The following is a 26904-nucleotide window of genomic DNA, read 5'->3' as shown; positions in this document are numbered from 1 at the left end:
GACAGTGGATTAGTGAACCCAACCTCAAAAAATTTCTCTAGTGAATGTAAATAAAGTTTTCTAAATATTTTTTATTGAAAGTAGAGTCCCTTCATACGATTTTTAAAAAGTTTCTCAAGCGGAAATTTAAAGATTTGTTGCCAAAATTTAATAATACTAACTTTATAATCACGAGCGAAACACTTGTTGACATTTACAATATGCGATTCACAAGACTTTGTTTAAAAGCAAAATCTATTTCTTGATTTTCTTACGAGAAACTTTATAAATTACATTAAAAATATTAAACTAAATTTCAATGACCTCATATTAGTTATTGGTATTTAGACTGAGTTGTTTTAAATAAATTGCAGACAATGTGCTACGTCACAGGATAAAATTATTGAGTCAAAAACAATTGTAAAACTTAAGAAAGTACAACGAAACCTTTAAAAACTAACTTCATATTTTGATAAAGCCCTAAAATGGATTATGAAGAGATTCAAATTAAGGAAGAGCCAGATTTCTTTGAATCTGACGTTATAAAAATTGAGTATGATATTACAGAACTGGAAGATCCTTTGGCAATCAAAGAGAATGAGTAAGTTTAGAAAATAAAATATAATACTTGTTTTTTTGCATTTAAAACTTAATTTATCTAATTCTTTTAGATATGAAAAAATCAAAGAAAAAATTAAGTCGGAAGATTTAGAGAAAAATGTCAAATTAGAAGTTATAGAAATTTCTGCAAACCACAAGGTATTAAACGGTGGGGGCATTTATAAATGCTCTGGCTGCAGAAAAAGTTTCCTGACGCGCTATGAACTGTCTGAACATTCATTCATACATGTTGAGACTCTAACCTGCTCCTACTGCTGGAAAACATTCTACCATCGGCGTACTTTAAAAAGTCATCTAAAGTACCATTTGTACCTTCAAAGAAAACACGAATGCAAAATCTGCAACAAGAAATTCAAAAACCAAAATAATTTTGATGAACATGTGACAAAGTTTCATGAACAGTATGTATTCTACAGTAAAATCATTGTAATTTGAATTTGTATTTTAGAGTTGGTCTAAAATTGTACATTGCAGGAAATATTATGTGGAGGGTCAAATTCCTACTTACATCAAACCATCTGGCATAAAATGTTCCTATTGCGAAAGGGAATTCTTTAATACGAATACTTTCGAGAGACATATGTATCAAGATCATCGTGGTCTTCCACCAGATGCACATAGTAAGTTTTGAGTTAGTTGTTGGATTAGTCTCGACAGACCTACGATTTGAGCCTAGAGGCGACTAAACTGATTCATACACTGAGAGAAATCCGAAAAAGTTAAAATAACATTCCGGAAATGTTAATTTTACCCTGCAGTATTGATCCGAAATCGGTGTAAATATTATGCTTTTTAGGTGTATTAGGGGTGTATAATTAGGGGTTAAAGTTACCCTTTTTCATGTTAATTTTACCCTTAAAAAGGTGTAAAATTAACATTAAAAAATCTTGATATATTTTTACACCTAAAAAGTGTTAAAGTTATGAGGAAAAAAAGTTAATCGCACCCCCTTTTTTTCTCAGTGTAGGCAAGCCGGGCAAGTCAGTTTCGTACACACTTTAAACGGTTTTTATACCGATAAGGAAAAGTTTGAAACTTCGGCCAATCGAAGTTTCATGGCACTTGTCCTTTTCCTAATTACTTAATGAAGCTGACCAACCTACACAACACAGACAATCAAATTCATTTTAAGACATAGTCGAGTGGTACACAACTTCCATCATCGGAAAATTCCGGAACCCCCAATACCCAGAGATTCCGTAAATCCCGGAACCCCGAAAATCCCCAAAATACTGAAAGTCCCTGATCCAAAAATCACAGGGATCCTAAATCCATGCTTTTTAAGTCAGGATGCAGAAAACTGGGAGCCTGAAGTCAGATAATTTCAGAATCCAAAATAACGTAATTCGGAAATACTAATTTTAGTAAATCCCGAGACCCTTACTTATCGAGTATCCCCTAGATTTTGTAAACCTTAATCCAAAGTCTCAAAGTCTTCCCCAAATTTTATTGCACAAATGTGTACTCTATTGAAGAAGAAACTATTTATAAAGAACAGACTTTCCTCACCTTACCAGGGGGAGGGATGACAGTATAGTTTGCGATTTACTGTACGTCCCAGGCAGGACTCTTGTAAAACCTACCAAGGTTACCTGTAAATAAACTTACTTAGATGGCGGCAACGTCCCTGTAAGGGACCGGGCCTCTCGCACTAACCTCCTCCAGTCCTGGCGACTCTCCGTCAGCTCGGTCCAAAACGTAGCATAGGTCGCTGTCGTAAACATCGAAAACACGCTGTCCCTGCGTGTTTTCATATCAATCTTGCTTTACAGGGAGCGGTCTTTAGCCCCTCGCTCATTACCTGAGCGTACCGGAGCCTCCCAGATCCCAGGCATCTAGCTCGTTTGAAGGTAAACCTAGGTATTCAGGGGAAAAGGCTATGTATCAAATTACCCTCCCCCCGTTTAGACCCCAACTACAAATAAACTATTCTTCGTAAATAAGCAGTCCCCGAATGTGAACTAAACCATGAGTATAAGTTGTGCAACTTCGTGTACAAACAAAGTCCTAGAAGCAACACACAAAATCTGTGGAAGTTTCTCTGAGGCTCCTTCATCTGCAGAGAATGAACTGCAGGGAGTTCCGCTTTGAAAGAAATTTTCGGAAGCGAAAAAAATCCCGTGAATTCACTCCAGTGACACAGAATATTTCCATACCCACAGGAGATATCTTTGTAATAAGATACGAAAACGCTGTGATGTATACAAAACATTTTTGGCCCCAATTTTTCAGCCTATTTTCAACGCGAACGGTTCATGAGATGCATTTCAAATTTACCGCCTGGAAAATATTTACATACATTTAGGGGCTATTAAAAAAATATAAATAAGCTCCTAATAGTGGGCAATTCATATCAAATTCTTTCAATCCGTTTTCACACAAGCCGGAACTTCCTGTACGTGGTTTATTGGACAATCTTGACAATACACAAAAAATCGTCCTCAAGCGTAAGCTGAGTTATTAATCGGGTCGAGGCTTAAAAAATTATAGGAGAAGTACTCTCCCTTTGAACGTTCATACCTTCGAATAATGTGAATTTTTTATCTTTTTCGTAAGAGATTTACACTAAATTATCACGTAATTATCAACAAATGATGATAAGCCAAATATTATTCAATAGAAATATGCAAGTCTCTTAAGAAAACTAAAAGAAAATTCACATTATCCGAAGGCATGAACGCTAGAATTGAGAGTACTTTCCCCTAAATGTCTCGATTAAAGACGAGCCACATGAATAACAAGCGAACTTGCCATTATCAAATCCACTACTTGATATGAAGCCGAGGACAATGGAGAAACACACAAGTTTCGAGGCGGTTTGGACTACCCCATATTCACATGATTTTCACTTGCGTTGTGTTTGAGGTATATCCTTTTCGTTACTCACAGTTTTAGCCTCATGATGGAAGAGTCAGTCTGTGCCCGGGGACTGTCCAGTAGGGGAATTCTGTAACACGATGACAAAGTTATATTAAAATTTTTAAGTTTTTTATGTGGTAAATTCGGAAGAACTAATTGAACATTCGATTCACATCACTTATTAAGAACTTAATAGAACCCTTTGCAATGGCCATTCGATACCTACTGGGCTTTATTGTTTTTCCGCGCACGAATTTACCACGAGAATTTGTCATATGACTTTGTCATATTGTTACAGAATTCCCCTACAGGAGCACTGATTTAGTTCCGATAAAATCCCTAAATATATATGGAGGGCTGACCAATTGCAGTGCCTGGGCCTGTTTTGGAAAATTTGTTTCACATTTTGCTCTAGCTTCGAACACTTCGAACTCTAGTTTCGAACACTTCATATTTTTCCCATATTTCTTCAATGAATCTGACCTTGTTTTTGTTAGGAAATGTATGACTAAAGACTAGGTATTAAAATGTATTGTCATAGTCAGATTCATTAATGAAATATAGAAAAAATATGAAATGTTCGAAGCCAGAGTGTGTGCGAAGTCTGAAAGCCTTCCGCTACCACCAATACCTATAAAATGAACCAGGTCCCATCTCTGGCATTGATTGGCGCTTACACAGGTAGATAACTTTCATAAATCTCTCAAGTTGCCTCTCGATTTAAGCCGTAGATCTGTCGAGGACTTTAGATGAGTTTAACTAAGCTTGAGTATCATCTTTCAAGATGGGCCTTTCTCATGTACCGTCTGTCAACAAACTTTTGAGAATCTAGATGAACTGAAAAAACATATAAAAGTACATTCAGTAAAGGAGAAATATCAATGTGGAATTTGCAATCAGATAGTACGGACTAAGAAGGATATTCGTTGCCATCTAGAAATATCTCACAAACAGTAAGCAAATCTGTCAAAAATCTCTACCTACAGCTAGGTTTTGTACATTTAAATTTTAAAGTGTGCTTATCGTTTCACAGAATTGGAATTCCTATAGCATTCCCGTACGTATTGAAAATGATTACATGTCCTATTACTGGTAAAACAGCTCCTGAGAAACTTACCGCTTCAGCTACAAGTAAAACCCATTGTCCTTACTGTTTAAAAGTATATGCTAGGACTAGTACTCTTGAGAAGCATTTGTCTCAAGAACATCTGGGTCTACCTTTTGACGTAATTAGTAAGTGTTTTATTAGAAAGGACAGTGAGTGGGGCAGTTTTAGGCACTTGCAGTTTTTTTTTTTTTTAAATAATTTCTGTTCCAAAAGTTTTATATTTCCAAATGTCATGCATAGGCGTGAGCAAGGACCGTTTGAAACCGAATAAATGTCAAAATAAGTTTATCAAGGTAACATTTTTAACATTGACGTATAATTTTCATTTGACGTTTGTTCGGTTTGCTCTTGCTCTCCTCCGGTAGTGCATGTCTGAAACTGCCCCACAAAACCTCCCATATTCGACGTTTAGATGTTTTCATTTAAGTTTTGAATAATTATTTGCAGATGGACCATTCTATTGTACAATCTGTGCAGAACCTTTCGAACTTATAAATGATCTTAAGAAACACGTAAAGATCCATTCAGTAGTAGAACGTTTTCAATGCGGATTTTGTGAACGAATGGTATACAAAGAATCACAAATACGTCGTCATGTAGCTAAAAAACATCCAAAGTACGTATTTTAATTTTGTTCTCCCGAAATTTTATATGCCATATTATAATGTTTATTTGTTTTATAGACATATGATGCCTCCAGGATTTCCTGAAATTTGGAAAATCACAAAACGTAAAGAATATAAGTGTCCAATGCCTTTCAATTGCCATATTTGCAATAGGCAATTTGCTAGAAAGGACTATCTTGAGGGACACATAGAAGCACATAATTTGGGAATTTTAAAGTATAAATGCAAAATATGTGGCATGACTTTTTTGAGGTTTGATACTTTCGCACGAAAACATGTGACAAATCATATATTATTCAGACTATCAAGGAATTTATTGATCGAACTGCCGGGAGAAATGAAAGATATGAAATTTGATAAAAAAATGTTGGATTCACCGAGGTTCACAATGAGTTTTTTGGAAGAAAATACGGAAGATTTGGGAAAACAAAAAGAATTAAAAAAATCCGTCAATTCATTGTATCACTTGCTTAAGAAAGCACAGGATGCAAAGAATGTTATTAGGAAGAGGGATCCACCAAAAAGTACCATCGTTAGTGTTAAAACCGAAATTAAAGTCGAAGCTCCTGAAGAGTGATGTATTCAACAATGATTAGTGTTAGTTCTCTGTTTGTATAAAATTTAAAACTGATTTTTATTTAAAAAGAAAAAATAATAAAGACATGAGAATATAAATATTTTGTCGTTGCTTAATTAATAAAAAAAAACATGGTTCAGAGTAAATTTACATTTATCAAAAATATTGAAAGCCTTTCCATATAACAATATCCAAACATGATATAACATTTTTGGTAAGTAAATTGGTAAGTTTGGTAACCAATAAAAAAAAACACAATGAAGGCCTTCGACACGTCATTTAGATCAAGAAAAATTTATCAAATCAAAATTCACATTTCTTTTTTTCTCCAAACTTTTGTGTATTATTTATTTCACTCTTTCGCACTTTTCTTCTTTAAAACATCATAGGAAATTTAATTTATTTCAACTCAAATTAATGTTGTAGTGGTTTCAGCCCCCCTTTCAGATCAGGAAAACTTCAAGAAATCAAAATTCACGTCCCTTTCTTCCTCAATAATTTTGGATAAGTTTCTCCCACTCTGTCATATCTTCTTCTTCTTCTTTTAAACATCACACCAAATACAATTTAGTTCAATCTAATTTGAAGTGTGATAGACTGGGATAGACAAATTCAAAATGTTTGAGAAAGAAAGGGATGTGAATTTTGATTTATATAATGAATATTTTCTGATTTAAAAGGTGTGGCGAAGCCATAAATTAGCAAATTTCGTGTAAAAGAATTAATTTTGGTAAGTAGAAAAATCCGTTTTGATAAGTAATGATTCCGGCACACCTTTTAGATCAGGAAAATTTCATGTATTCGAAATTCACATGCCTTTTTTTCTCAAACATTTTGAATATCGTCGGTTGCGTCTACCTCTGTCGTATCTGCATTTGGTGCAAGCTACAATACAGACGTCCAAAAGAAATTCAAATACGACAGAGGTAGACGCAACCGACGATATGTCTATCCCACTCTTTCGGACTCTTCTTCCTCTTTTGAACGTCATAATAAATTCAATTTAGTTTAATCTAAATTTGAGACCGAAAGAGTGGGATAGACTTAAGCAAATCTTTCGAGAAAGAAAGAGACGAAAGGGATATGAATTTTGATTTTATGAAGTTATACCGAGCTAAAATGTGTACCAGAGGCATAAAATTTGAAAATGGTTCATACCATCTTAATTTTTCACTTGCCAATAATATTTCACTACTTACCAAATTTGCTAATCTACTTACCATTTTTATTAAAATACTTACCAATCTGCTGCAGGCTATCAAAATTTACAGCTGTCACGAGATGAATATTTCTTATTCATTCGCAATGTATGGTATGTACAATCGAGGTAAAAAGGTATGTTCCCTTATGGTGTCTACACACTAGAAGCAATTTTCGTCAAAAATTGCCTTTTTTAAATTCTGACGTTTCTGGCTACAAGGATAGGGGAAATTTTCTTTAAAAATACATTTTTAAAGAAATTTCTCTTAGTGTGTAGAAGCCTTTAAAATAAAAAAGGTCGTAAAGAAGTAAAAGTCTCATTATCTAATTTTTAACCGTCGATAACTCGTCCGGATTACGGCGATCCGGATTAGGGAGACGACACTGTACTTATCATTTTGATTTCATTTTTGTGCCTGAAATCTAGGCAAAACGGTTTTTGCCGTTTTATGATACTTGGGCGCCTATATCACCGATTTTGCTGAACCAATTTATTTCTTATGTGGAAATATTTGTTCTCTTTTACATGCCCGATAATTCTCTGTACCTAGTCCCTGGCGAGTGGCCTCCAAAGTTGAAGCCAATTTCTTACTTTCACATACAAATACGTTTGGGAATTTTTGTGCACTCGTGACCGTTACACGATGTCTGTCAAAATTGAGGTGTGCCTTGTGTACAAGACTCTGATCCTTGTAAAGAGAGATAAATATACTATATATCTGTCTAAACGCGGTCTTGTTCTGAGAAGTATAAGCTGAGTTTCTGATTAATTTGTAACTTGGCTTCAAACAGCTCCATTAAAAAAACACTTTGCTGGGGGCTAGCTCTGGACAGATGAGGTTCGTAAAACTGACACCAGAGGCGCTGTAGTCTCAAAAAACTAAAACTAAAACTCTGCTTAATAATCTGTTTTGTGGGTTTGATAGAGAATTTGGTTAGCTACATTTTCGTCCATGTACAAGTTTTTGAAATTTTTGTGTTTTACGACCAGGAATCTTTTTTGGAAATCGACAGGGAGGGTTTAGGAAGATAGGATTAATAGAAACTCGCAGGTCAGAGGACAGAGAAGATAGCTACCGCTACTGGGAATCGAACATTAGTCACTTTATGTGGGAGTTCCCGCAGTAGCGACTAATAAACATTTAGGATCACGAAACCCCTAAATTTTAGATGGCTTTGGGAAAATAGCTCGGATATCCGAGGAACTTTCCCTTCTGCCATCCCCAGTTGGAATCACTTTTTATAAGGTTAACTGAATAAAGATGTGTGTATGTGTGACACATCGAGATGTCAAAAAAGTTTCTGCTTGATTTGGATCTTATTTTTATATCATTTGTGTCCTTAGTATCAATTTGATTAATTGTATTGGCATCAAGTGATTGTTAAATAGTGTTACAAGTGATTTATGAAGTGAATAAACAAATTTCTTTCAAGATGCCCAGCGTCTGTGCAGTGAAATATTGTGGGAAATCCACAGCAAAGGGAGATAATGTACAAATGTTTCGCTTTCCCAAAAATACAACTCAGCGGATGCAATGGATTAATTTCACGCAGCGAATAGATGCATTCGTTGTAGAAAATGCAAGAATTTGTTCAGAGCATTTTTGTGAGGATGATTTCACTGAAACGACTTTTGCAAATTTTACCCGAAAGAGCCTAAAAGCTAATGTTGTGCCAAGTATTTATCCAGCATCAATTCATGGGCCCAGCAAATCATTGATGATTTCCTCATCTGAAGCATTTTCCATGGAATCCCAGACAGATATTGCAGCAATTTGTGGCGAAAGGCTTGAGAGTAACTCACAGTAAGATACCTTTAATTTCAAACGTAATGTTTATGCTAATTTATCATATCCAGAGATTTCACAAAGTTGATCAGCTTGGTTAGGATTGGTCTCAAGCTTGAAATCAAATTTATAAACGTATCCAGAATCCAGACTAAAATTTAGCTGGTTCTTGTTTGTTTATTACGAAGTTAGTTTCGCCTTTCTGCTTAGCGTATACCAAAATCTTGAATTTTTCAATGTTTTTCTATCGATCCTCACAATCGAGGTCAATGTTTACATTTTCATCGCAAATAACAAAGCGACGAATCTACCGATATTCGGACAGAATGTCTATTGCTTTCGAGAGTACCATTTTGTTACTGGGTAGTTGACAGTTGAATTGTGAAAAAACGTAAACTTTCTTGAAGTGATACAAATTATTAATAATATCATTTCGATCATTTCCTTAGTAAATACGAAGAAGAAAAAATAAGCAATAATTTTCTCTCGAATAATTACGTGAAATAAATGTTATTGAAGTTTCTTGATAATTAGGTCAGTACTACTATACCCATTATAATCCTGAACTAAATCCTTGTTGACATCTTCAATGTCCTATCATCTTCCAAGACTGCAAAACATGTTTTACTGCTCGAACTCCACAGAGAGCTATCTCTCGATCTTGAGTTTTTGTTTGGTAGACACGCTGTCCGTTTAATTCGTCCGCCTGTCCCCTGCTGTAAAGGCCAAACGGTGAGAGATAGTGACTTGGGACCTTCAAGAGTCCCCGCCATAATCGATCCAAGGATCGTTAACATGCTCCTCATTGACCTCCCTCTTTTTCCTCCAAAACTATGTTTTTTGGGATTGCTCTAAGACCCTTCGTGCGATATAATTAATAGGTAACAGTTTTTTCAAGGCAATTGGTTAAAAAGGCTCTGGAGAGCGTATTTCTCATCCGAATTGTATCATATTGGACTTCGTTGGAAAGGTCTTGGAATTTCTGATAAAACTGAACTGTTTACAATCAGTTCTCAACCGGTAATGAACCTGTTCGTAACCGATAACTAATTTTTATTCTAAATTCAATTAAATTACTTCTGAGGTGTATTTTCAACGATATTTTCAACGAGTGATTTATAAATCTATTCAAATCAGTTGTAAACCGATAATGAACCGGTTATGAACCGATAAGTAATTTTCGTCCGAAAATCAGTTCCATTACTCTTAAAACTATTATGTGGAATCTTTTGAGTGATTTATGAATCGGTTCTAATCGGTTAAGAACCGGTAAACTGTAAATGATGTGAAAACGAGTTCGAACATTTCGCGAAGCCTGGGATACTTTGCCATCACTTTTTTTTACAAATTTTCTTTAAGAATTCCGAGTAGTACAGTAGCATTACCCTTTAAAAATAATCATATAAATTTATGCGGAATTATGAAACAAAATTCATAATGCTTTTTTGAGGGTTTTCAAACTTAACTGCAATCTGTTTAATTACAGCACTAAAATGGATTTTGAAGAGATCCAAATTAAGGAGGAGCCAGGTTTATTAGATTCTGTTTTTGTAAAAACTGAGTATGAGCTCACAGAACAAGAAGATCCCCTTCCTTTCAATCAGAATGAGTAAGTCTTAAGCTAAAGAAAAATTTTCAAAATCAAAATTCAATAACCTAATCCTTTTATAGATATGATGAATACCTAAAGAATGAAATCAAAACCGAAAATTCTGAAGATGTAGTTCAATTCGAAATAACAGAAATTTCCGGACATCCTTCAAATTATCAACATGGTGATATGGGGCACAAACCATGGCGCTCAGTTGAAATGAATGAACATTCACTTGAAAAATCAGAAGTATTTCATTGCTCCTACTGCTGGGAAATACACAAAAGTAAATTTTCCTTAACGGAGCATCTTATGTACCATTTGTACCTAATGAAAAACAACTTTGAGTGTAAAATCTGCTACAAGAGATTCAACTCTACAAATCGTTTGAAACAACATGTGAAGTCATTTCATTCGCAGTATGTATTCTTTTTGAGATTTTTGAACTTTTATTTTATAATTGTAGTAGGACTGTTGAGACTAGGAAAGCCGATCCTGACGATCCTGAATACTTGTAAATCAATGGTACCAATCACTGTTCTGCTGGGGTGGTAATTTTGAGGGGTGTTATAACGGCGGTTAGCCTCAAGTTACGATATCGCTATAGTTCCGCTAGATGGAGTTGTGAGCTCTTGACAAATTATTCCGAAAGCACTATCGAATCCGCTCAAAAGTCGGTCTTCATAAGTGAAACAAGGATGATGTCAGATTCGTGGCTGCCTTGAAATGAGCGATAGAGCTCACTTCCGGGAGGCTAGCGATGAAAAGTGCTCCAGTATATTTTGGTGTGAACCCTTAGCAATTCTTACTACATTTCAGAAGTGGGATAATCCATCGGGCGCTCACCACTCTATCTATCGGCGGAGTCTAGACTGATATCGTAACTTGAAGTTAGCCGCCGTTATAGCACGCCTCATAACCACCCCAGCTGAACAGTTATTGGTACCGTTGGCTTAGAAGTGTCTTTGTTAGGACAGGCTTTCCTTACTTCCTACAACTCCTCTAGGCTCAACAGTCCTACAACATTATTATATACAATGTGTATTATTTTACGCTGCAGAAACAAGAAGATTTCGTCTCCTCCAAAGCGCAAAGGAAGGCCAAAGAAGGTTGTAGTAGAAGAACCAATGAAATGCCCATATTGCGAAAAGGCAATTTTCAAGGCTCGTACTCTTGAGAATCACATGTCTACGGATCATTATGGACTTCCATTTGATAATATAAGTAAGCTACCAAGTTGATTATATATTTAGATTAGCTATCTAAACTAAGTTTTTCTTTTAAGATGGACCTTTCACGTGTACAGTCTGTGGAGAAGATTACGAAGTTCTAAATGACCTGAAGAAGCACGTTCGAAAGCATACTGTAAAGGAGAGCTATCAATGTGGATTTTGTAAACTAATACTGTTGACAGAAAAGGAAATACGCGATCATGCTGATAGATATCACAAGGAATGCAAACTGCCCAAACGATTTCCTTATATTTGGAAATTAGTGACTTGCCCTTACACCGGTAAAACTGTTCCTGCAAGAGAATTCATTTTATCTAGGAAAAGTTTGATCTGTATCTTCTGCGAAAAGGTTTTCCTTGATCCTAATTCCATGAAAATGCATATAGCTGACGATCATCGGGGTTTTTCAGTTAATCAAACTAGTAAGTTTTCTTACAAAATCTCAGGGGTGACTCATACGAAAAATGCTTTGGCAATAGTTCCAGAAATGGTAAATACCAAAAAATATCTTTGAATTCCAAAATTTCAAAAAGTATTTTTGAATCCCAGAATATCAAAATGTTCGCGAATGCAAAAACCAAAAAAAAATTATAATAAATCGTGAATTTGAGATTACTTTGAACATTTTTGCAGTTCTTGTGAATCCCAAAGAGTATTCTTGAATCCCAGAATATCAAAAAGTGTTCGCGAACCTAAAAACCAATAAATAATAATAATAATAAATCGTGAATTCGAGATTACTTCAGAAGTTTTTGCGAAACCTGCGAATTCCCGAATACCAAAAAGTATTCACGGATCCCACAATCTCAAAAAGTTTTGCGAATCCCAAAACCCTAAAAAATATTCAAGAATCCAAGTACACAAAAAAATCGCGTATTTGAGAATCCTTCAAAGATTTTTGCAATTTTTGTGAATCCCAACAAGTATTGTTGAATCCCACAATACCAAAAGGTATTCGCGAAATCGAGAACCGCAAAAAAATATTTGCGAATCCGAGAATATCAAAAACAAATTTTCTGCACATCCGAGAATACTTCAGTGATTTTTGCAATTCTTGTGAATCCCAAGAAGTATTCTTGAATCCCACAATACCAAAAAGTATTCGCAAATCCGAGAATACCAAAATATATTTGCAAATCTGAGAATACTTCAAAGGTACTTGCCGAAACTTGTGAATCCCAAGAAGCTTTCTTGAATACCACAATGCCAAAACTTATTCGTGAATCCCAGAACTCAAAAAAAAAAATTTACGAATCCCGGAGACTCCAAAATATATTCGTGAATCCGAGAACACCAAACAATATTCGCGAGTTCGAGTATACTTCAAAGGTACTTGCGAGACTTGTGAATCCCAAAAAGTATTCTGCGATCCCAGAACCCCAAAAAATTCTCGATAATCCGTGAATACTTCGAAAATATTCGCAAAAACCAGAGTCCAAAAACTGTAAAAAGTATTCGCGAATTTCAAGAAACCCAAGAAAGAATCCACGTGACCTGAGAATCCTGAGACCTTATGAAATTGCCTTTTCAAATATTTGAATGAGTCGCCCCTTATGCAAAATAAATATTTAGATCAATTTAACTAATCTTGGACATTTTTTTTAAAGATGGATTTTTCTTATGCACAATTTGTGGGCAAGAATACGAGCTTCTGGATGATCTTGAGAAACACGTAATAATACATTCCAGTAAAGAGACTTACGAATGTGAATTTTGCAAATTGAGACTTCTTACGAAGAAGGAAATGGTTGATCACATAGTCAAACATCACCACAAACCGTATGCAATTTTTTTTAATCCAGTAATAATGTTCTTTTTTTATCAAAATAATGTTAATTACTTTACAGAACTTCAAAGCCTATAATGGATTATCGTAGAGTCAAGAAAGCTCCCCTGCCAAAAACTAACAAATGTGCCTATTGCGACAGAAAATTTGTTAGAAATGCGAGACTTAATAATCACATTTCTAATGTGCATTATGGTCTTCCACTTAAACCAAATTCCAGTAAGTTGTGAAGTAAACTAAGTATTTAGATCGATTTAGCTAAGTTTTGTTCTTTTTAAGATGGATCTTTCACTTGCACAGTCTGTGGGAAAAATTACGAGATTTTAGATGAGTTGAAGAAACACGTAAGAGGACATGCTATAAAGGAGAGTTATCAGTGTGCATTTTGCAATCAAATAGTGCTCACTGAGAGAGAAATATATAATCACGTAGATGCGTATCACCATAGGTAGGCCATACACTTAAATTCAGTGCCTTTCAAGTTTAAGAAAAAAAAACAACAATGTTTATTGCTTTACAGAAGTCCATTACCTGATTCATTTCCCTTGGATTGGAAATTGGTGACATGTCCCCATACTGGTAAAACCATTCCTGCAAAATCATCAAGAACGTTTTACAAATGCCCAATATGTCCTAGAATATTCTCTGATACGGAATCCGTAGAGAATCATATACAGAAACATAAAAAGAACTACTTAAAATACGAATGTACAGTGTGTCATATGGCTTTCCCGGAAGAAGACAATATAGCCTTAAATCATTTGAAACGACATGAATCGTATGATCCCATAAATAATTATTCGCCTTTTCATCTGCTGAAGAGAATAAAAAATTCGAAAACAGCTCAAGCAAGTACAGATTCACCGAGTAGTACAAGTTTGTTGGATCAAAAACCTGTACTCCAAAACAAAAAACCAATCGAAGATCACGAATCACCAAATGAATTGAAGGAGTCATCTGTGAATTCGGTGTTCCAACTCCTGAAGAAAGCGGATGATTCGAAAACAGATACGAATCCCACCGAATCATCAAGTAGCACAGTGAATCTGTTGGAAAAGAAAGCAAATGCAAATGGTCTGAAGGACCCAAATCAAATTGATAATTCCATAAATTCCTTGTTCCATCTACTCAAGAAAGCCCAGGATGCTAAGAAAATTATTAGGAACAGATATCCGTTAAAGAGTTCAAGTGCAAGTGGAAAATCCTAAATTGTGGAAGCGCATAAACACACTGATGTGTACAACAATCAGCATCAAAGGCCCCGTTCCGGCCAATTTCACATAGTCAGCGGTTTGCCTTATAGTAAAATGATTTTTTATTTAAAAAATAAATAAATTGAATTCCGTAAGTTGATTTATTGTATAATAGGCCTTTTCCTCTTTAACGTGTCGTCCATTGAACCTACAGGAGTCCTATGTCTTGCTGTTAGGTTTTTAGTATAACTAGTTGAACTAGAGAGACTCTACGCCGTACACGGCATTATGACTCGTACTCAGACAATAAGAATGATTTGGCTCGATTATGTGCACCGAGGGCCTTCAGGCTTTAGAATGAAGGTTTGGTCCAGTTTCTGAATGTTTCTTGAATGTATCGACGTACTCGTAGCTCAGGATCAACTGATCACTGTCTGTTGATCCTGTTGTTGCGCACCATCTAAGGCACATTAGCTCTTAGTCTTATGCTTTTGGGAAAGCATGTTCACTAATAGGTGAAAAGATGCACATCCTTCACCCAAGCCTTCACCTCTCATTTAGAGGGCTAACGCTAGGGAAAAGACACATTGCGTACCCAATCAGTCTGGGAATTCGTTATAACGGCAGGGCCTTTAGCCGCGGAACCGATCAATCTTACATTGTCGAGATTTTCCACCTGATAGCGAAACAGGGGACTACAACAGGGGGCTTTCTGACAAGGGTTTCTGGTTTCTCGGGTTTCGCGATGCAGACATTGGGTTTCTCGCGTTTCTCGGGTTTCGCGATGCAGACTTTGGGTTTCTCGGGTTTCGCGATGCAGACTTTGGGTTTCTCGGGTTTCGCGATGCAATTTTTGGGTTTCTCGGGTTTCGCGATGCAGAGATTGGGTTTCTCGGGTTTCGCGATGCAAAAAGTGGGTTTCTCGGACAATTGACGAGGGTTTCTCAATATGAGTTACCCCTTGAAAAATGCATATTTAAAAAATCTAGGCGTGACTCGGACAAACGGACTTGACATTTGAGACCCTTAAATGACCCTCTAACAAGTTTTGGCACTCTCGTCAAAGACCCCCACAAAAACCTAAATTTTGTAATCAAAATATTGTTCCGGACTTGGCCAGGGAATGAATATGGCGGGAACGATTTAAACGAAGAGGGTTTCTTTAGAGCACTTTATTCACTTCCTCCTTGCCCTAGACACTGCCTTCCAATAGGAGCCTCTCAGTCCTAGGGGAGATCGATGGTACTTCTCAGCAGCACGTCTTGGGGTTGTATTTGTGCCCTCAAGGGTGGGTTTCCTTGCTGCCGTAACCGGCGCGATTGCACCTGACGACCAGTGCGGCAACTACGTTTGGTTCGCCGCTGCCTAACGGTAGGTCTGTGTCCAGAGATGGTTACGCGCACCTCAGTTGTAGCGGGTCGATGGTGACGGCGATCCTGCCGGAGGATCGAGCCGATAGGCCGGAACGGTAGCTGGCTTCGCTGTAGGGCCTTTCTCAACCTCTCACTTCTAAAAATGGAGGGTACTCGGCGCGAAGGTCGCGAAAACGCGTCACTTGCCACTCGTACTACAATAGATCTTCGGCACGAAGACTCTTGGTGGCATCCGTTGACTGTAAATAACAGTTATTTGGCGCCCCGAGATGATTCCTCTGGTGCTTACTGGTCGAGAGAGCTCCGTGGACGGCTTTTCTGATGGTAACTTTGCGCTATAAGCTGCAATGCGATCACCAAATATCAAGTTTGCCTGGTTCTCAAATCTCTTGACTAGAGTGAAGTACGTCAGGTTATTACCCCATGATCATTCACTGATGTGTGTGTACCTCGCCTGACGTATACGGGAATTTTAAATTACTCCTGAGGTACGATGATCCTCCGTTTAAACCATCGTAGGACTCCCCAGGAGGGGTGCGGGTCCTTTTCCCCACAACAATATATATTTTATTGTGCATTAAATTTGCATAATTTGATCTGCATTCGATTGTATGAGTCAGCATAAATGGCCTACAGATCCAGGGTCTGTGCATGTGCCATTTTTCTGATGAGACCGGTAATGGTAAGATGGCGGCAGACGCAAACGCAAAACAGAATTTTGGGATAATAAAAATCTTACTTTCGTAAAATCCAGATGAGATTGCTAGAAGATTGGTTAGGACAACGTCTGCAGACTGTCGTCAGAATTCGTACGATATTCCGTTGCTTGCCAAGCGTAGCAGAATATTTGTTATGGGGCAAATAAAATATTGACAGTTGTACTCTCTCCATCCACTGTTATTTTTAAGAAAGTAAATAATCATTTTGTTTTGCATTTAAACCAATTGAATATTTCACCTACGTATTAGATAGAATCTGATTATCACTTCGGATATAAATTCTTTAACACATTTAGCTTAAATAATAATGAAGTTTCTTTATTGGATTTGCTTCCAAACAGCCTAGTTTCTGTCTTATAGTCCGTTTCCTAAATTTTGTTTTATTTAACAGAAAAATGTGAATACTTCTAGTAGTACATAGACTTCTTTACACAAAACATTCTAAGTTGAAGCCCTACAAAACTAGGAAGAAGACTTGATTCTCAGTTGTTGTTCTTATTGGCTTCCCTCGTTTCCCCGATTTCAGTGTTAGAAATGGATATCACAGAATGTAATGTAACAGACATGATATTCAAGGAAGAAGTCATAGATGATTTACATTCCTCCTTCATAATGGAGGGGTACCATGACCAAACGCAAGGCGAGGATCTGAAACAAAAAGACATAAAGCAGGAAGAAGACCCCTTAAGTGAAGTTCAGCAAACCTCGTTAGTATGCTTTAAGAGTCCTTGTTTAGCTAACATCTAAAATGAATATGATCTTTCAGATATGATTATGAAATTCAAGAGAATCCAAATGAATTGGTTCAGTTTGAAATCTTCGAGTTTACTACAGGTACGCAGAAAAGTAAAGGAAAATCTAAGAAACAAGCAAAGGTTCCTATGGAACCAACAAGTAGTGCCTATATGAACCTAAATGAGTCCGAAAGTCAAAAGATGAAAAAGAAGAAAGGAGAGTCCATATGTAAGTCCCCATCAAACTTGTCGTATAGAATCTCATATTAATAAGAGATATGTTTCTTTTTTCTTAATCAGACGATGACGATGAAGAGATTTTTGAAGATCTAGAAGATCCGCAAAAGCTGGAAAAGATACTTTCCTTCCAATTGCATTACGAATGCGTTAATTGCAAAGAAACATTTCGCACAGTCCAAGAAATACAGGAGCATATTGTTAATATTCACAAAGAGTAAGCTGAGTATATTTTCTAAACAATTCAGATTACTGTAATATAGAAAATTTTTAGTTTTCAGATAGTTGCATCTGAAGTTTCTCCATGTGAATACCGAAATGTCTACGTGTGCAATATCTGTTATAAGAGCATCAAAAGTCAGGATAAGATAAAGAAACATCTTAAACAGCACATGAAAAATCTTCATAAATTTAAATGTGAATACTGTTGCAAGGGTTTTCCGACTAAGGATATGATTGCTGAACATCTTAAAAAATTTCACTTTATGTAAGTACTTGCGGGTATCTCAAAAACTTCTTGAGTATTGTACTCTTTATGAGAACAAAGACGACTTGGGGCTGACCCTAGGGACAGGGCACAATGTGAATTCAATCAGTCCTTGGGGATACAAAATAATGACGGAGACTTTATCTACGGAACCGATTCGCCTTAGTTTTAAGGAAGCCATACTTAGGTAATAACGTCCGTCGCCGTCTTATCCCCTATAAACATTTATGTCCATATTGAAGCCATTTCTCTACGCTTGTATAGGAAAAGCTTTTCAATGTGAAAATAAATTTCTCTAGTGTGTAGAGGCCATTAAGGTTAACGAGGTTAACGGTCAACGTTCAGAGAAAACGGTGTGTAGTGGAGCCAGTGGCGGAAAGCTGATTTGCATCGATAAGTTACTTAATTTATCAAAGAGACAAACTGAACAAACGAAAACAAAGACGTACTGAAGTATATTTTAGCTACGGATTCCTCTCCCTATAGTAAGTTTTCCCAGAGAGATACTGTCTCTATAAAATGAAGACAGGACATCATGAGTCCTCTTATCGAAATTGTCCGTCTCTATCATCATCGTCATAATCATTTTCAACCGCTTATCTCTATTAGGGTCGTCGGCCCATGACATCAAGGTTAACAGCCCACGCCTGTTGATACTCCGTCACTTCAGAAAGATGTTCGAGTTCGATCCCAAGGCGCTCCAAGGCATGATCCTGAATTTGATTCACTCCCTTATTCTAGGTCTGCCCCGAGTTCGAGGTCTCCTCACAATGGCTTGTATAGCTTTTCTGGGGAACCTTTCTTCATTCATGTGCTGAACATGGCCATACCATCAAAGTTGTGATCTCTCAACTCGAAGAAATGACTCCTCGACTCTTACTTAGCTCCTCACGAACGGCTACGATCCTCACTTGATCTCGGCGGGTAATTCCCTTAACCGCCCGGAGGTGACTCATTTCGGCAGCTTTTACTCGCGATCTTATGCTTTCGGTCATTACCTACATCTCATGATCATGAACAACTAAGCTCGGCCCTCCTCATCACGCTTCTACCAAGCTCCGTCATTACTGCAGAAGCTTGACCGAGCTTGAGTCAAGTTGCTCTACTGATCCTTCTGGGGTGGCACCTATACCACTACTCTATCTTACTCGTCATTCTAGCCCAGACATCGCCATTCCTTCTGTCCATCAAAACTGTAGGAGTAACTCCTTGTTGTAGGGTTTTCGGGACCTCAAAATTATTCCATTTAAGTATTGATATATAGTTTTCAGACCTTTAATGGCGTTTTTTGGGCGTAGTGGCTACTGTAGTACGTGAGGGGGCGTAAACCGCGTCTGAGGCCACAAATACTCTTGCCTCTTCCTAGAAGTTAACTTTTTAGACGTTTTTTGGCTACCAGGTGCCAGCTCTGTTCAATAACCTCCCTAGAGAACTCAGATCGAAGCAAGTACTTTGGATTATCCTCTTTTTTGTGCTGACTTGAGCGCTTTTTTTGTGTGAAGGCGATTATCGCCCTGTACTGCATTACACTGCCTTCTATTCGCTAGTCCTTATTCGCCGAGTGTCGCTATAATCCACAGCTGGGGCGACTTGATCGCTTGTTGTCAGTCTTGTAATATTAAACAGCACGGCAAACAAATTAACATTTAAAACGTCACAAGGGGTGGATGTCACGTCTCTCTAGGCTTTAATCGCCTTCTCTACTTTGGGAATCGATAGTACAACTCAATAGAACAACTTGATAGTATCGTCGCGGAGCTACTCCGAAAACCTCTTGGATGGTGGGTAGCAGGCGTGTATATTTTGTTACCTTGTCATCCTCTCACCAAGCAAGTCGCTCCGTATTCTCGTGGCAGACTGTAACGTTGACCACGAAGACACCTTCCTTGTTCTCTACCAAGAAGTCGGGTTGGAGACGGGTGCAATTGGAGAGTAATCTCGGAAATTATGGCGCCGGATCCTTCTGTTCTTTGTCTCGAAGCAAATCCTGAAAATGTGGTCCCAGAGTCTCCAGAACCTCCTCGCATGCAAGTCAAGTCCCATCGAGGTTTCTCGTGAATTTGATGGTGGACTCTACTGTCACACTACTTCTATTTAGCCTTGATTAATTCTGTCCCGGTCTCCCATGCAGGAAATTTCCGTCATACTTCAAGTATCTACTTCTGGCTAAGTATCTGCTCTGGCTAAGAGTGGCGGAGCAGCTCCTGTGTGCTCGGGTCGTGGTGACGCCCTTGCCATGGATGATCTGTGCTTTTTCTGATCGTCCTTATACCTCACTTTTCTCCCCAAACTCTAAATATTTTCTTATACTCCTGCTGGAGCTCCCTTGTTATTCCATCCTTATAAACTCCAGTTTCAGCAACATGTGTCTTTTTGGCCAAGCTGAGACTTATCCCTCACTATGCTTGCTTCCATTATTCTGTGTTATAACGTGTACGATTTTTAGCATATACGATTAGTGAATTCAACTATTTCTGACGTTTACTTCGTTTACTTGATGAGATTGGTCGTGGTAAGTCAGTCGGGAGTCGCAACCAAGCATTCGCAACGAAAGTTCGCGGTTGGTACCACAGTACAAAAATACCTGAACAACTACCAGCCACCTTATGGGAATTTAACATAGCGTGACCCTTTGTGACTACTAGTCAATGTACAGTCAGTGGCGCTAGAGCGGTGGTCACCGCTCTGAACTAGAAGGAGTTTATCATGGTGGCCACCGCGCTCCGAACAAATTAGGAGGCCGCCACCGTCGCAGCCTATTCAACCGCGAATCTCTTCGTTGTTGGGAATTAAGGAAAATAAATAAATTAAATTAAATTGAATTGAGTGTCCCTTCCGTAAATGTCAGTGAAGAACAATTTTCACGTTACTTAACCGCCGTTATATCCCCTTAGCGGAGATCAGCCTTCCTACTTCGAAGACGCTAAGTAGCGGGCTCCTGTATCACAGCATCTTCGATGTTATTTCGCTTCATGTCATTATGTATCCTGGATTTCCACGTTGTCGGAGACCGTCCTGATCCTCTTCTGGTCTCCTCTACGTCCGCGTAGTACACCGGTTAATATGCCAAATTCACGACGCATGATGTGGCTATACCATTTCAGTCGCCTTTCTCTTCCTGTCTCTGCGATGTGTTGAGCTCCAAAACGGTCTCTAATGTGTTGATTTCTGACCTTGTCCTTTAAAATCTGTCCTAGAAACCACCTTAGAATTCTCATTTTTCTGAAGTGTCGACGGTTGTTGAGAACCTTTTGCGATCCTCGACATTCAGATTCGTAAAGCATGGTCTAAGGGAGCTATAAACGATGCTGCTTCTCGAACAAAGTACGAAAAGTAGCCGAAAAGTGTGTATATTAAAGAAGTTTCAAATAATTTTAGGAAAAAGACCTACGTGTGCAAATTTTGCAATAAGAAATTTGCTGTCTTGGCTGTTCTTCAACATCATGTGTCAAAACATGAAATCAGGGACTTAAAATGTTTTTACTGCGAAAAGGTATTCAAGAAGATAGAAAAATTTCAGGATCATGTTACAAAGGATCACTGTGGTCTTCCATTTGATCCAATGAGTAAGAGAACTCCCTTTGATAAGTCATCCGCAACGGTCTCAAACTTTTTTGCTTTACAGATGATCCCCTTTGTTGTACAGTTTGCGAGGATAATTTCGAAAATTTAGATGATCTTAGACAACACGTGAGGATACATTTGGTCAAGGAAAGCTACCAATGTCCAATTTGTAAAATGATTTACAGTACCGCATCTGAAATATCTATTCACTATTCTTACTATCATGAACAGTATGTAAAAAAGCATTCTTTATATTGTTTTGTTGGTAACAAAGTGTCAAAACTGTCAAAACTTTACAGTGTGCAACGACCTAGTGATTTTCCCAATAGCTTGAAGATCTTCACATGTCGCTATACTGGCAAACCTGTTGCGGGGCCAAAGAAGACGTCATTTGTAAAGAGTGAAAAGAATAGTGTAGAGGCGGTAGCGGTAACGCAGCAGTCTAACGTAGGACATTCCGCGGGTGACGCAGATAGTGTCGAAAATTTGTACGATATGCTAAAGACAGCTAAGGACGGAGAAACTCAGATCAATCTGCTACGGAGGAGCTACAAATGCCCTGTTTGCCCACGAATGCTCAAAACAAAATCTCAAATGGTCGATCATATGGCTAAGCTTCATACGGACCATAAATCTTTCTTCTGTGATCATTGCACAAAAGTTTTTACAAGCAAGAAAGGTTTGCAATCTCACATGTCATACCATGTCACTCCGAAGTTCGTTAAATGTGGAATTTGCCAAAAGGTAATGAGAGATACATTCAATTTGAAAAGCCACATGGAAAGACACTATAATGAAGCTTGTAAAAATTGCGATAATTGCAAGAATGATCTACCCTGTGAGAATTTTGTTGTTTGGGCTTTGAACGGATATAACCAGGGGTACGTATAAACAATGTTTTTATCAGTTACCTCTTAATATAATACCAAAGAACGGTATACATTAGTCAAACATCCTGCCTTTTAGAAAACGTTACTATTCAAATCCTTTCCTGAGCTGCTTCTAAACTAATTGCCGTGTCATAGCCTGCTATGATTTTGACACTGTACAAGTATCTGAGTCAGAGAGTCGAGAGAACTACTCCGATCTAGAACGTAAGAAAAAAAAAGTGGACCTAGTTCTCTCAGACTGACTGGATACTAAAGGGCTTGGCGGCTAGTAACTTTAGAAGAGCCTACTACTCCTTCCCAATCTTTCCAACTTAACTAATTCTGACCGGGAATGAATTTTTTTTTTTTCAGAACTAAACGTTACGTATGCACCATTTGCAATAAGACGTATATCATAAAAGAAAATTTCAGAATGCATTGTTTAAATCACCTTTCATTACTGCAACATCGACCTGGTAATTTTACATGTGAGCATTGCCACAAGGTTTTCAAATCAGTAACTACTCTTTCTACCCATATTGCACTACACTTTCCACATACTGCAAAATGTTTATATTGTCCCAAAACATACTCTAAAGAGTCCAGTTTGGAAAATCATGTTAGGGATGATCATGCAGGTCTTCCATTCATATTGTTACCAGATGGTAAGTTTTTAGAAGCATTTAAACTTCGAGCGGAGGACCTGGTAATTAACCTGTTAATGTCGTTTTCAGCCCCATTCAAGTGCACAATCTGCCATAAAATTTACGAAACTTTGGATGACTTAAAAAGCCATGTTAAGGTCCATTCTGTGAAGGCGATTTGGGAATGTGGTTTTTGTGGTCACGCATATTGTACAGAGAGGGGACTACGCGACCACGTTAGGAACAACCACAAAGGGTAAGTATAAGAAAGGTTAATTTTCACTTGACTTGTACGAAGGAGAACGAAAAGTAGTAACGGACGAATGACTTTATAAAAGGAACGGAAGAGTTTTCTAACAGTTTATGTGACAGGCAGTCGCAGTAGGATTACTGCATGAACTGTCAAGGCTGAAGGAAGGCGAAGTCGTTGATCGGAGGCACTTACAGAGATGGAGCAATTTTCTGCTCAATTCAAGCAGAACAGATTTGTAAAATGTCTTGGGTGTCTTTACCGGTCAGACGGGTCAGGGGAATCAGTAGCGCAATAGGCAAGACCGTTGGCTCTTGAGCGGATCGATTCCCCGGCTCGACTTACTGTTGTGAGTTCGAGTCCTGCCCGGTGCAAAGATCTGAATGTCTAATTTAGACAATTTTCATATGTTAATAACATTATATAATGCACCGCCTACGTGCAACAACTCCGGGAGCATGGAAGAAGCATCCACATAGCAGGGAAAGCGCTCCTGGGCGGTCTATAATGGACTTAGCAGATTCTTCCAACACGGGATATGGACATTTTAAAAATGATTATCTTGTAATACAATATCTCGATACGATTTATAATAATAACCGGTCAGCTTCTAAGTGTTCACCTGTTCAGGATGGGATTAGTAACATCAGCATCTTAAAGTAGAGCTGCCCTAGAAACAGTTAAACACTTATAGAAATGCCCCTCCCTGGATGTATGCCGGGCATTATCCGGGAAGATACTGGCATTATCCTATGAAGGGCAAGATATTACACCCAAAACGATTTTGAATTATATTCATAAGTTCAGTTGGTTCTTTCATAAGTCCAAAAAAGGAAGATGCAGAGGAGCAGGAGATACAAAGAGCTCAACAAGCCTAGGTATCACTATCCTGTTTTACCATAATCTAATCTAATCTAACCAATGCGGTGTGTTAGGAGTTTCGGTTCTCTGTAGTTTTTATCGTGTAAGCATCAGATGTGCCTTCTACTAAATCCGATGGAGATGGTCTACCGTCTACCCCTGTGTTTTGTGATGGAATAACATCACGGAACTACTACTTCTCTTCCTCTTGTACACATTACGAACTACAAGGTTTGCCACCTCTGAATCATGTTACGATTATAGGGAAGAGAGTAGTGGTAGTTCTTAGGAGTGCTCTAACAGCTACTCTTGGATGTCACTGTATCGCTAGTCTCTGGCAGACGAAGTAAGTTCCCGATAAAGTTTAAATGCCATGTTTACCAATAAAAGTAGGGGCCCTAACAAGTTTACAGGAGGTGCTGTAAAAAGAATCGAAAACTCGTTTCATTCAAAAGGTTGTCAAGCGAGGGTGATGCCTCAATCTCAATGGTTTGAAAGAGATAACTTGCGAGATCCATGATCTATCGAGTTGTCCATGGCCCAGCAACATTTACTGATTCTTCTGGTTTCTCTACACTGATCATTTCCGTGTTAAAGAGTTTGTTTACAAAGAAGTAGTGAAATCCCGTGCACTATTCAAAGATCAATTTTTATAGCATGGGGGCTCCGAATCTTCCGAAAGTCATTCCTGACAAGAAGATAAGATACAATAAGATTTTGTCAAGGGTCAGTTCTCCATGTCAGATTACCGATGCATACAGACCACAATTGGGCACCTTATGCTTCCCCCTCCTATTCTTCTTACCCCCTGATACGGGTAGCTGCTCTATATCACAGCTCAGTATGCGGCTGTCTCACACATAGTGCCGCTACTACATCACAGCAGCCCATGTCGGTGTGTGTTTGGATCAGTGACAGTGAATATTTCGTCGGTTGCGTCTACCTCTGTTGTATCTGCATTTTTTTTGTATCTGCATTCGGTGCATTCTACAACGCAGACGTCCCCTCTTGCGTGAAGTGCTGACACAAAAGAGATGCAGATACGACAGAGGTAGACGCAACCGACGATTTGTATCGACTGAAGTACCACATTCATGCTGAAACTAGTTCTCGTACCAGCCTCTCTTGTTTTTAGGCGGTTTACTTTTTTGCTAATATGCATCGTTGGTATTACTACAAATTCATTCACTAGGCAAATTCTAAGCCGATACGGCATGAGAAATATTTTTCTGCTGCTGTTCAACTTTGAACCCGAGATCTCCCAGTCGTAGAGACACTACTCTATCCACTGATTCAGTTGAGGTGCGTTCCCGACAAGTAACTTCTATGTAGGTTGCCCATATATAGCGCTCAGCTCACTTTTACTCACAACATTTATAGCAGGGAACAACAAAAGCTCAACGCTGTTGAGCTTTTTTTATAAGAAAGCTACCAGTTTCCTCTGGCAGAACGCGTAAAAGTTTGATGGGCCAAAACATTTGATCGATTTGAACATTTTGATCATTTATTTAAGCCTTTATCCCAAAGGCGTATTCGAAACGGATCCTTAGTTGCCCTTCATCTTCGTCCATGAAGATTTTTTTCTCTTGTCTTACGTATTAGTTTTTCTTTTAATTCTTCATTTGACTTGTACTTTCTGAACTTGGTTGGCTCAGACAGCTTATACTACCTACGAAAGAGCATTTCGACCGTTTTGCTCTGGAGTTTGGTTAGCAACGCTAAGACGGCGGTGGACGCTAACTATTTCTTCTATTGCGTAAATCCTTTATGTGTTTTCAAGGGATTTAATGTCAATAGCAGCACGCATTTTTATTGTAAATAAATAAGTTTGGGTGCCTGAAATAAATAAACTTCAGAAACGTGAGAAAGTTTGGTCCGTAGCTCTTCGGGAATGAATAATGGGGGCTCTATTCGAAAACCTAAGTAAACCTAACCTAACTAAACCTAAGTAAACCTATCTAAAACCGGAAGTGATTTTTTAGTGTGTGCACGGAGTGCAAGACATAAAGACGACCTAAATCTAGTCATTTGACTGATACGTATTAACGGTTTCGAAAACGTGTTTACGAAACAACCAATGTGCCCGCCATTACAGTCTACATCTATACTAAAACCAAACAATTTTTTTTTGTTATTTTACAGAAAAATGAAACCCAGTGGATTTCCTAATGTATGGAAAAGGGTAATTCCATTCACTGAAAAAATCTTTTCTATGAACGAAACTGGAGGATCGATCAAAACGTTCAAATGCACAAATTGCCCTTTAAATTTCAAAACGCAGAATGATCTGATCCTCCACGAAAAAAATCACTTATTACACAAGAATGTAAAACGATTCCCATGCACATATTGTGGATTAATATTCTCGAGTCAAGAGATCAAAATGAACCATGAGAAAAAGCATATGGATCAACATGAGAGAGAAGCAGTCGATAGAATGTTTCTTTTGCTGAAAAAAGCAGTAACTTCAAAGGCAGTAGTCAAGGGCAGGGATTCATCAAAATGATAATAATTTAAAATAATATTTGGATTTGAAGGCTGTACTTGATAGATAGATAATAAAATTGAGACTACGTTTACAAAAGTTTTTTTTTCTATGTTAGAGGC

At 37.9% G+C, this 26904-nt stretch overlaps 2 protein-coding genes across 3 annotated transcripts; both read left to right on the top strand.

Moving 5' to 3' along the window:
* On the top strand, positions 1-26873 carry LOC129809634 (zinc finger protein Xfin-like). Its single transcript, XM_055859600.1, has 20 exons — positions 1-580; positions 651-1001; positions 1075-1220; positions 4244-4412; positions 4493-4692; positions 5015-5183; positions 5251-5766; positions 10244-10366; positions 11409-11572; positions 14210-14440; positions 17178-17358; positions 17418-17614; positions 17686-17839; positions 17897-18109; positions 21488-21675; positions 21735-21903; positions 21973-22554; positions 22915-23207; positions 23277-23442; positions 26440-26873. Exons 1-20 carry the CDS (start codon positions 465-467, stop codon positions 26801-26803), a joined length of 4692 nt encoding a protein of 1563 aa, XP_055715575.1. The 5' UTR covers positions 1-464; the 3' UTR covers positions 26804-26873.
* On the top strand, positions 8235-14714 carry LOC129810005 (zinc finger protein 26-like). Of its 2 annotated transcripts, none has more exons than XM_055860187.1 (9): positions 8235-8775; positions 10244-10366; positions 10429-10767; positions 11409-11572; positions 11634-12002; positions 13188-13359; positions 13428-13585; positions 13646-13814; positions 13887-14714. In XM_055860187.1, the coding sequence occupies exons 1-9, from the start codon at positions 8405-8407 to the stop codon at positions 14572-14574; spliced, it is 2553 nt and encodes an 850-aa protein (XP_055716162.1). In that variant the 5' UTR covers positions 8235-8404; the 3' UTR covers positions 14575-14714. The 2 variants fall into 2 exon arrangements, with proteins under 2 accessions (XP_055716162.1, XP_055716163.1); XM_055860188.1 differs by lacking the exon at positions 8235-8775 and adding an exon at positions 9169-9291.
* Positions 26874-26904: the final 31 nt, after the last annotated feature.

The sequence above is a fragment of the Phlebotomus papatasi genome, chromosome 1 (genome assembly GCF_024763615.1).
Source record: "Phlebotomus papatasi isolate M1 chromosome 1, Ppap_2.1, whole genome shotgun sequence".
Classification (NCBI taxonomy): domain Eukaryota; kingdom Metazoa; phylum Arthropoda; class Insecta; order Diptera; family Psychodidae; genus Phlebotomus; species Phlebotomus papatasi.
This window is presented reverse-complemented; position numbering and strand designations above follow the sequence as displayed.

Coding starts and splice junctions, on each gene's coding strand:
- LOC129809634 (XM_055859600.1), top strand. CDS start 465: ATGGATTATGAAGAGATTCAAATTAAGGAAGAGCCAGATTTCTTTGAA. Junction 5,767..10,243: donor AAAGTCGAAGCTCCTGAAGA/GTGATGTATTCA, acceptor GTTTAATTACAG/CACTAAAATGGATTTTGAAG. Junction 17,359..17,417: donor AGTGAAGTTCAGCAAACCTC/GTTAGTATGCTT, acceptor ATGATCTTTCAG/ATATGATTATGAAATTCAAG.
- LOC129810005 (XM_055860187.1), top strand. CDS start 8,405: ATGCCCAGCGTCTGTGCAGTGAAATATTGTGGGAAATCCACAGCAAAG. Junction 10,768..11,408: donor GTGAAGTCATTTCATTCGCA/GTATGTATTCTT, acceptor TTTACGCTGCAG/AAACAAGAAGATTTCGTCTC. Junction 12,003..13,187: donor TTTTTCAGTTAATCAAACTA/GTAAGTTTTCTT, acceptor TTTTTTTTAAAG/ATGGATTTTTCTTATGCACA.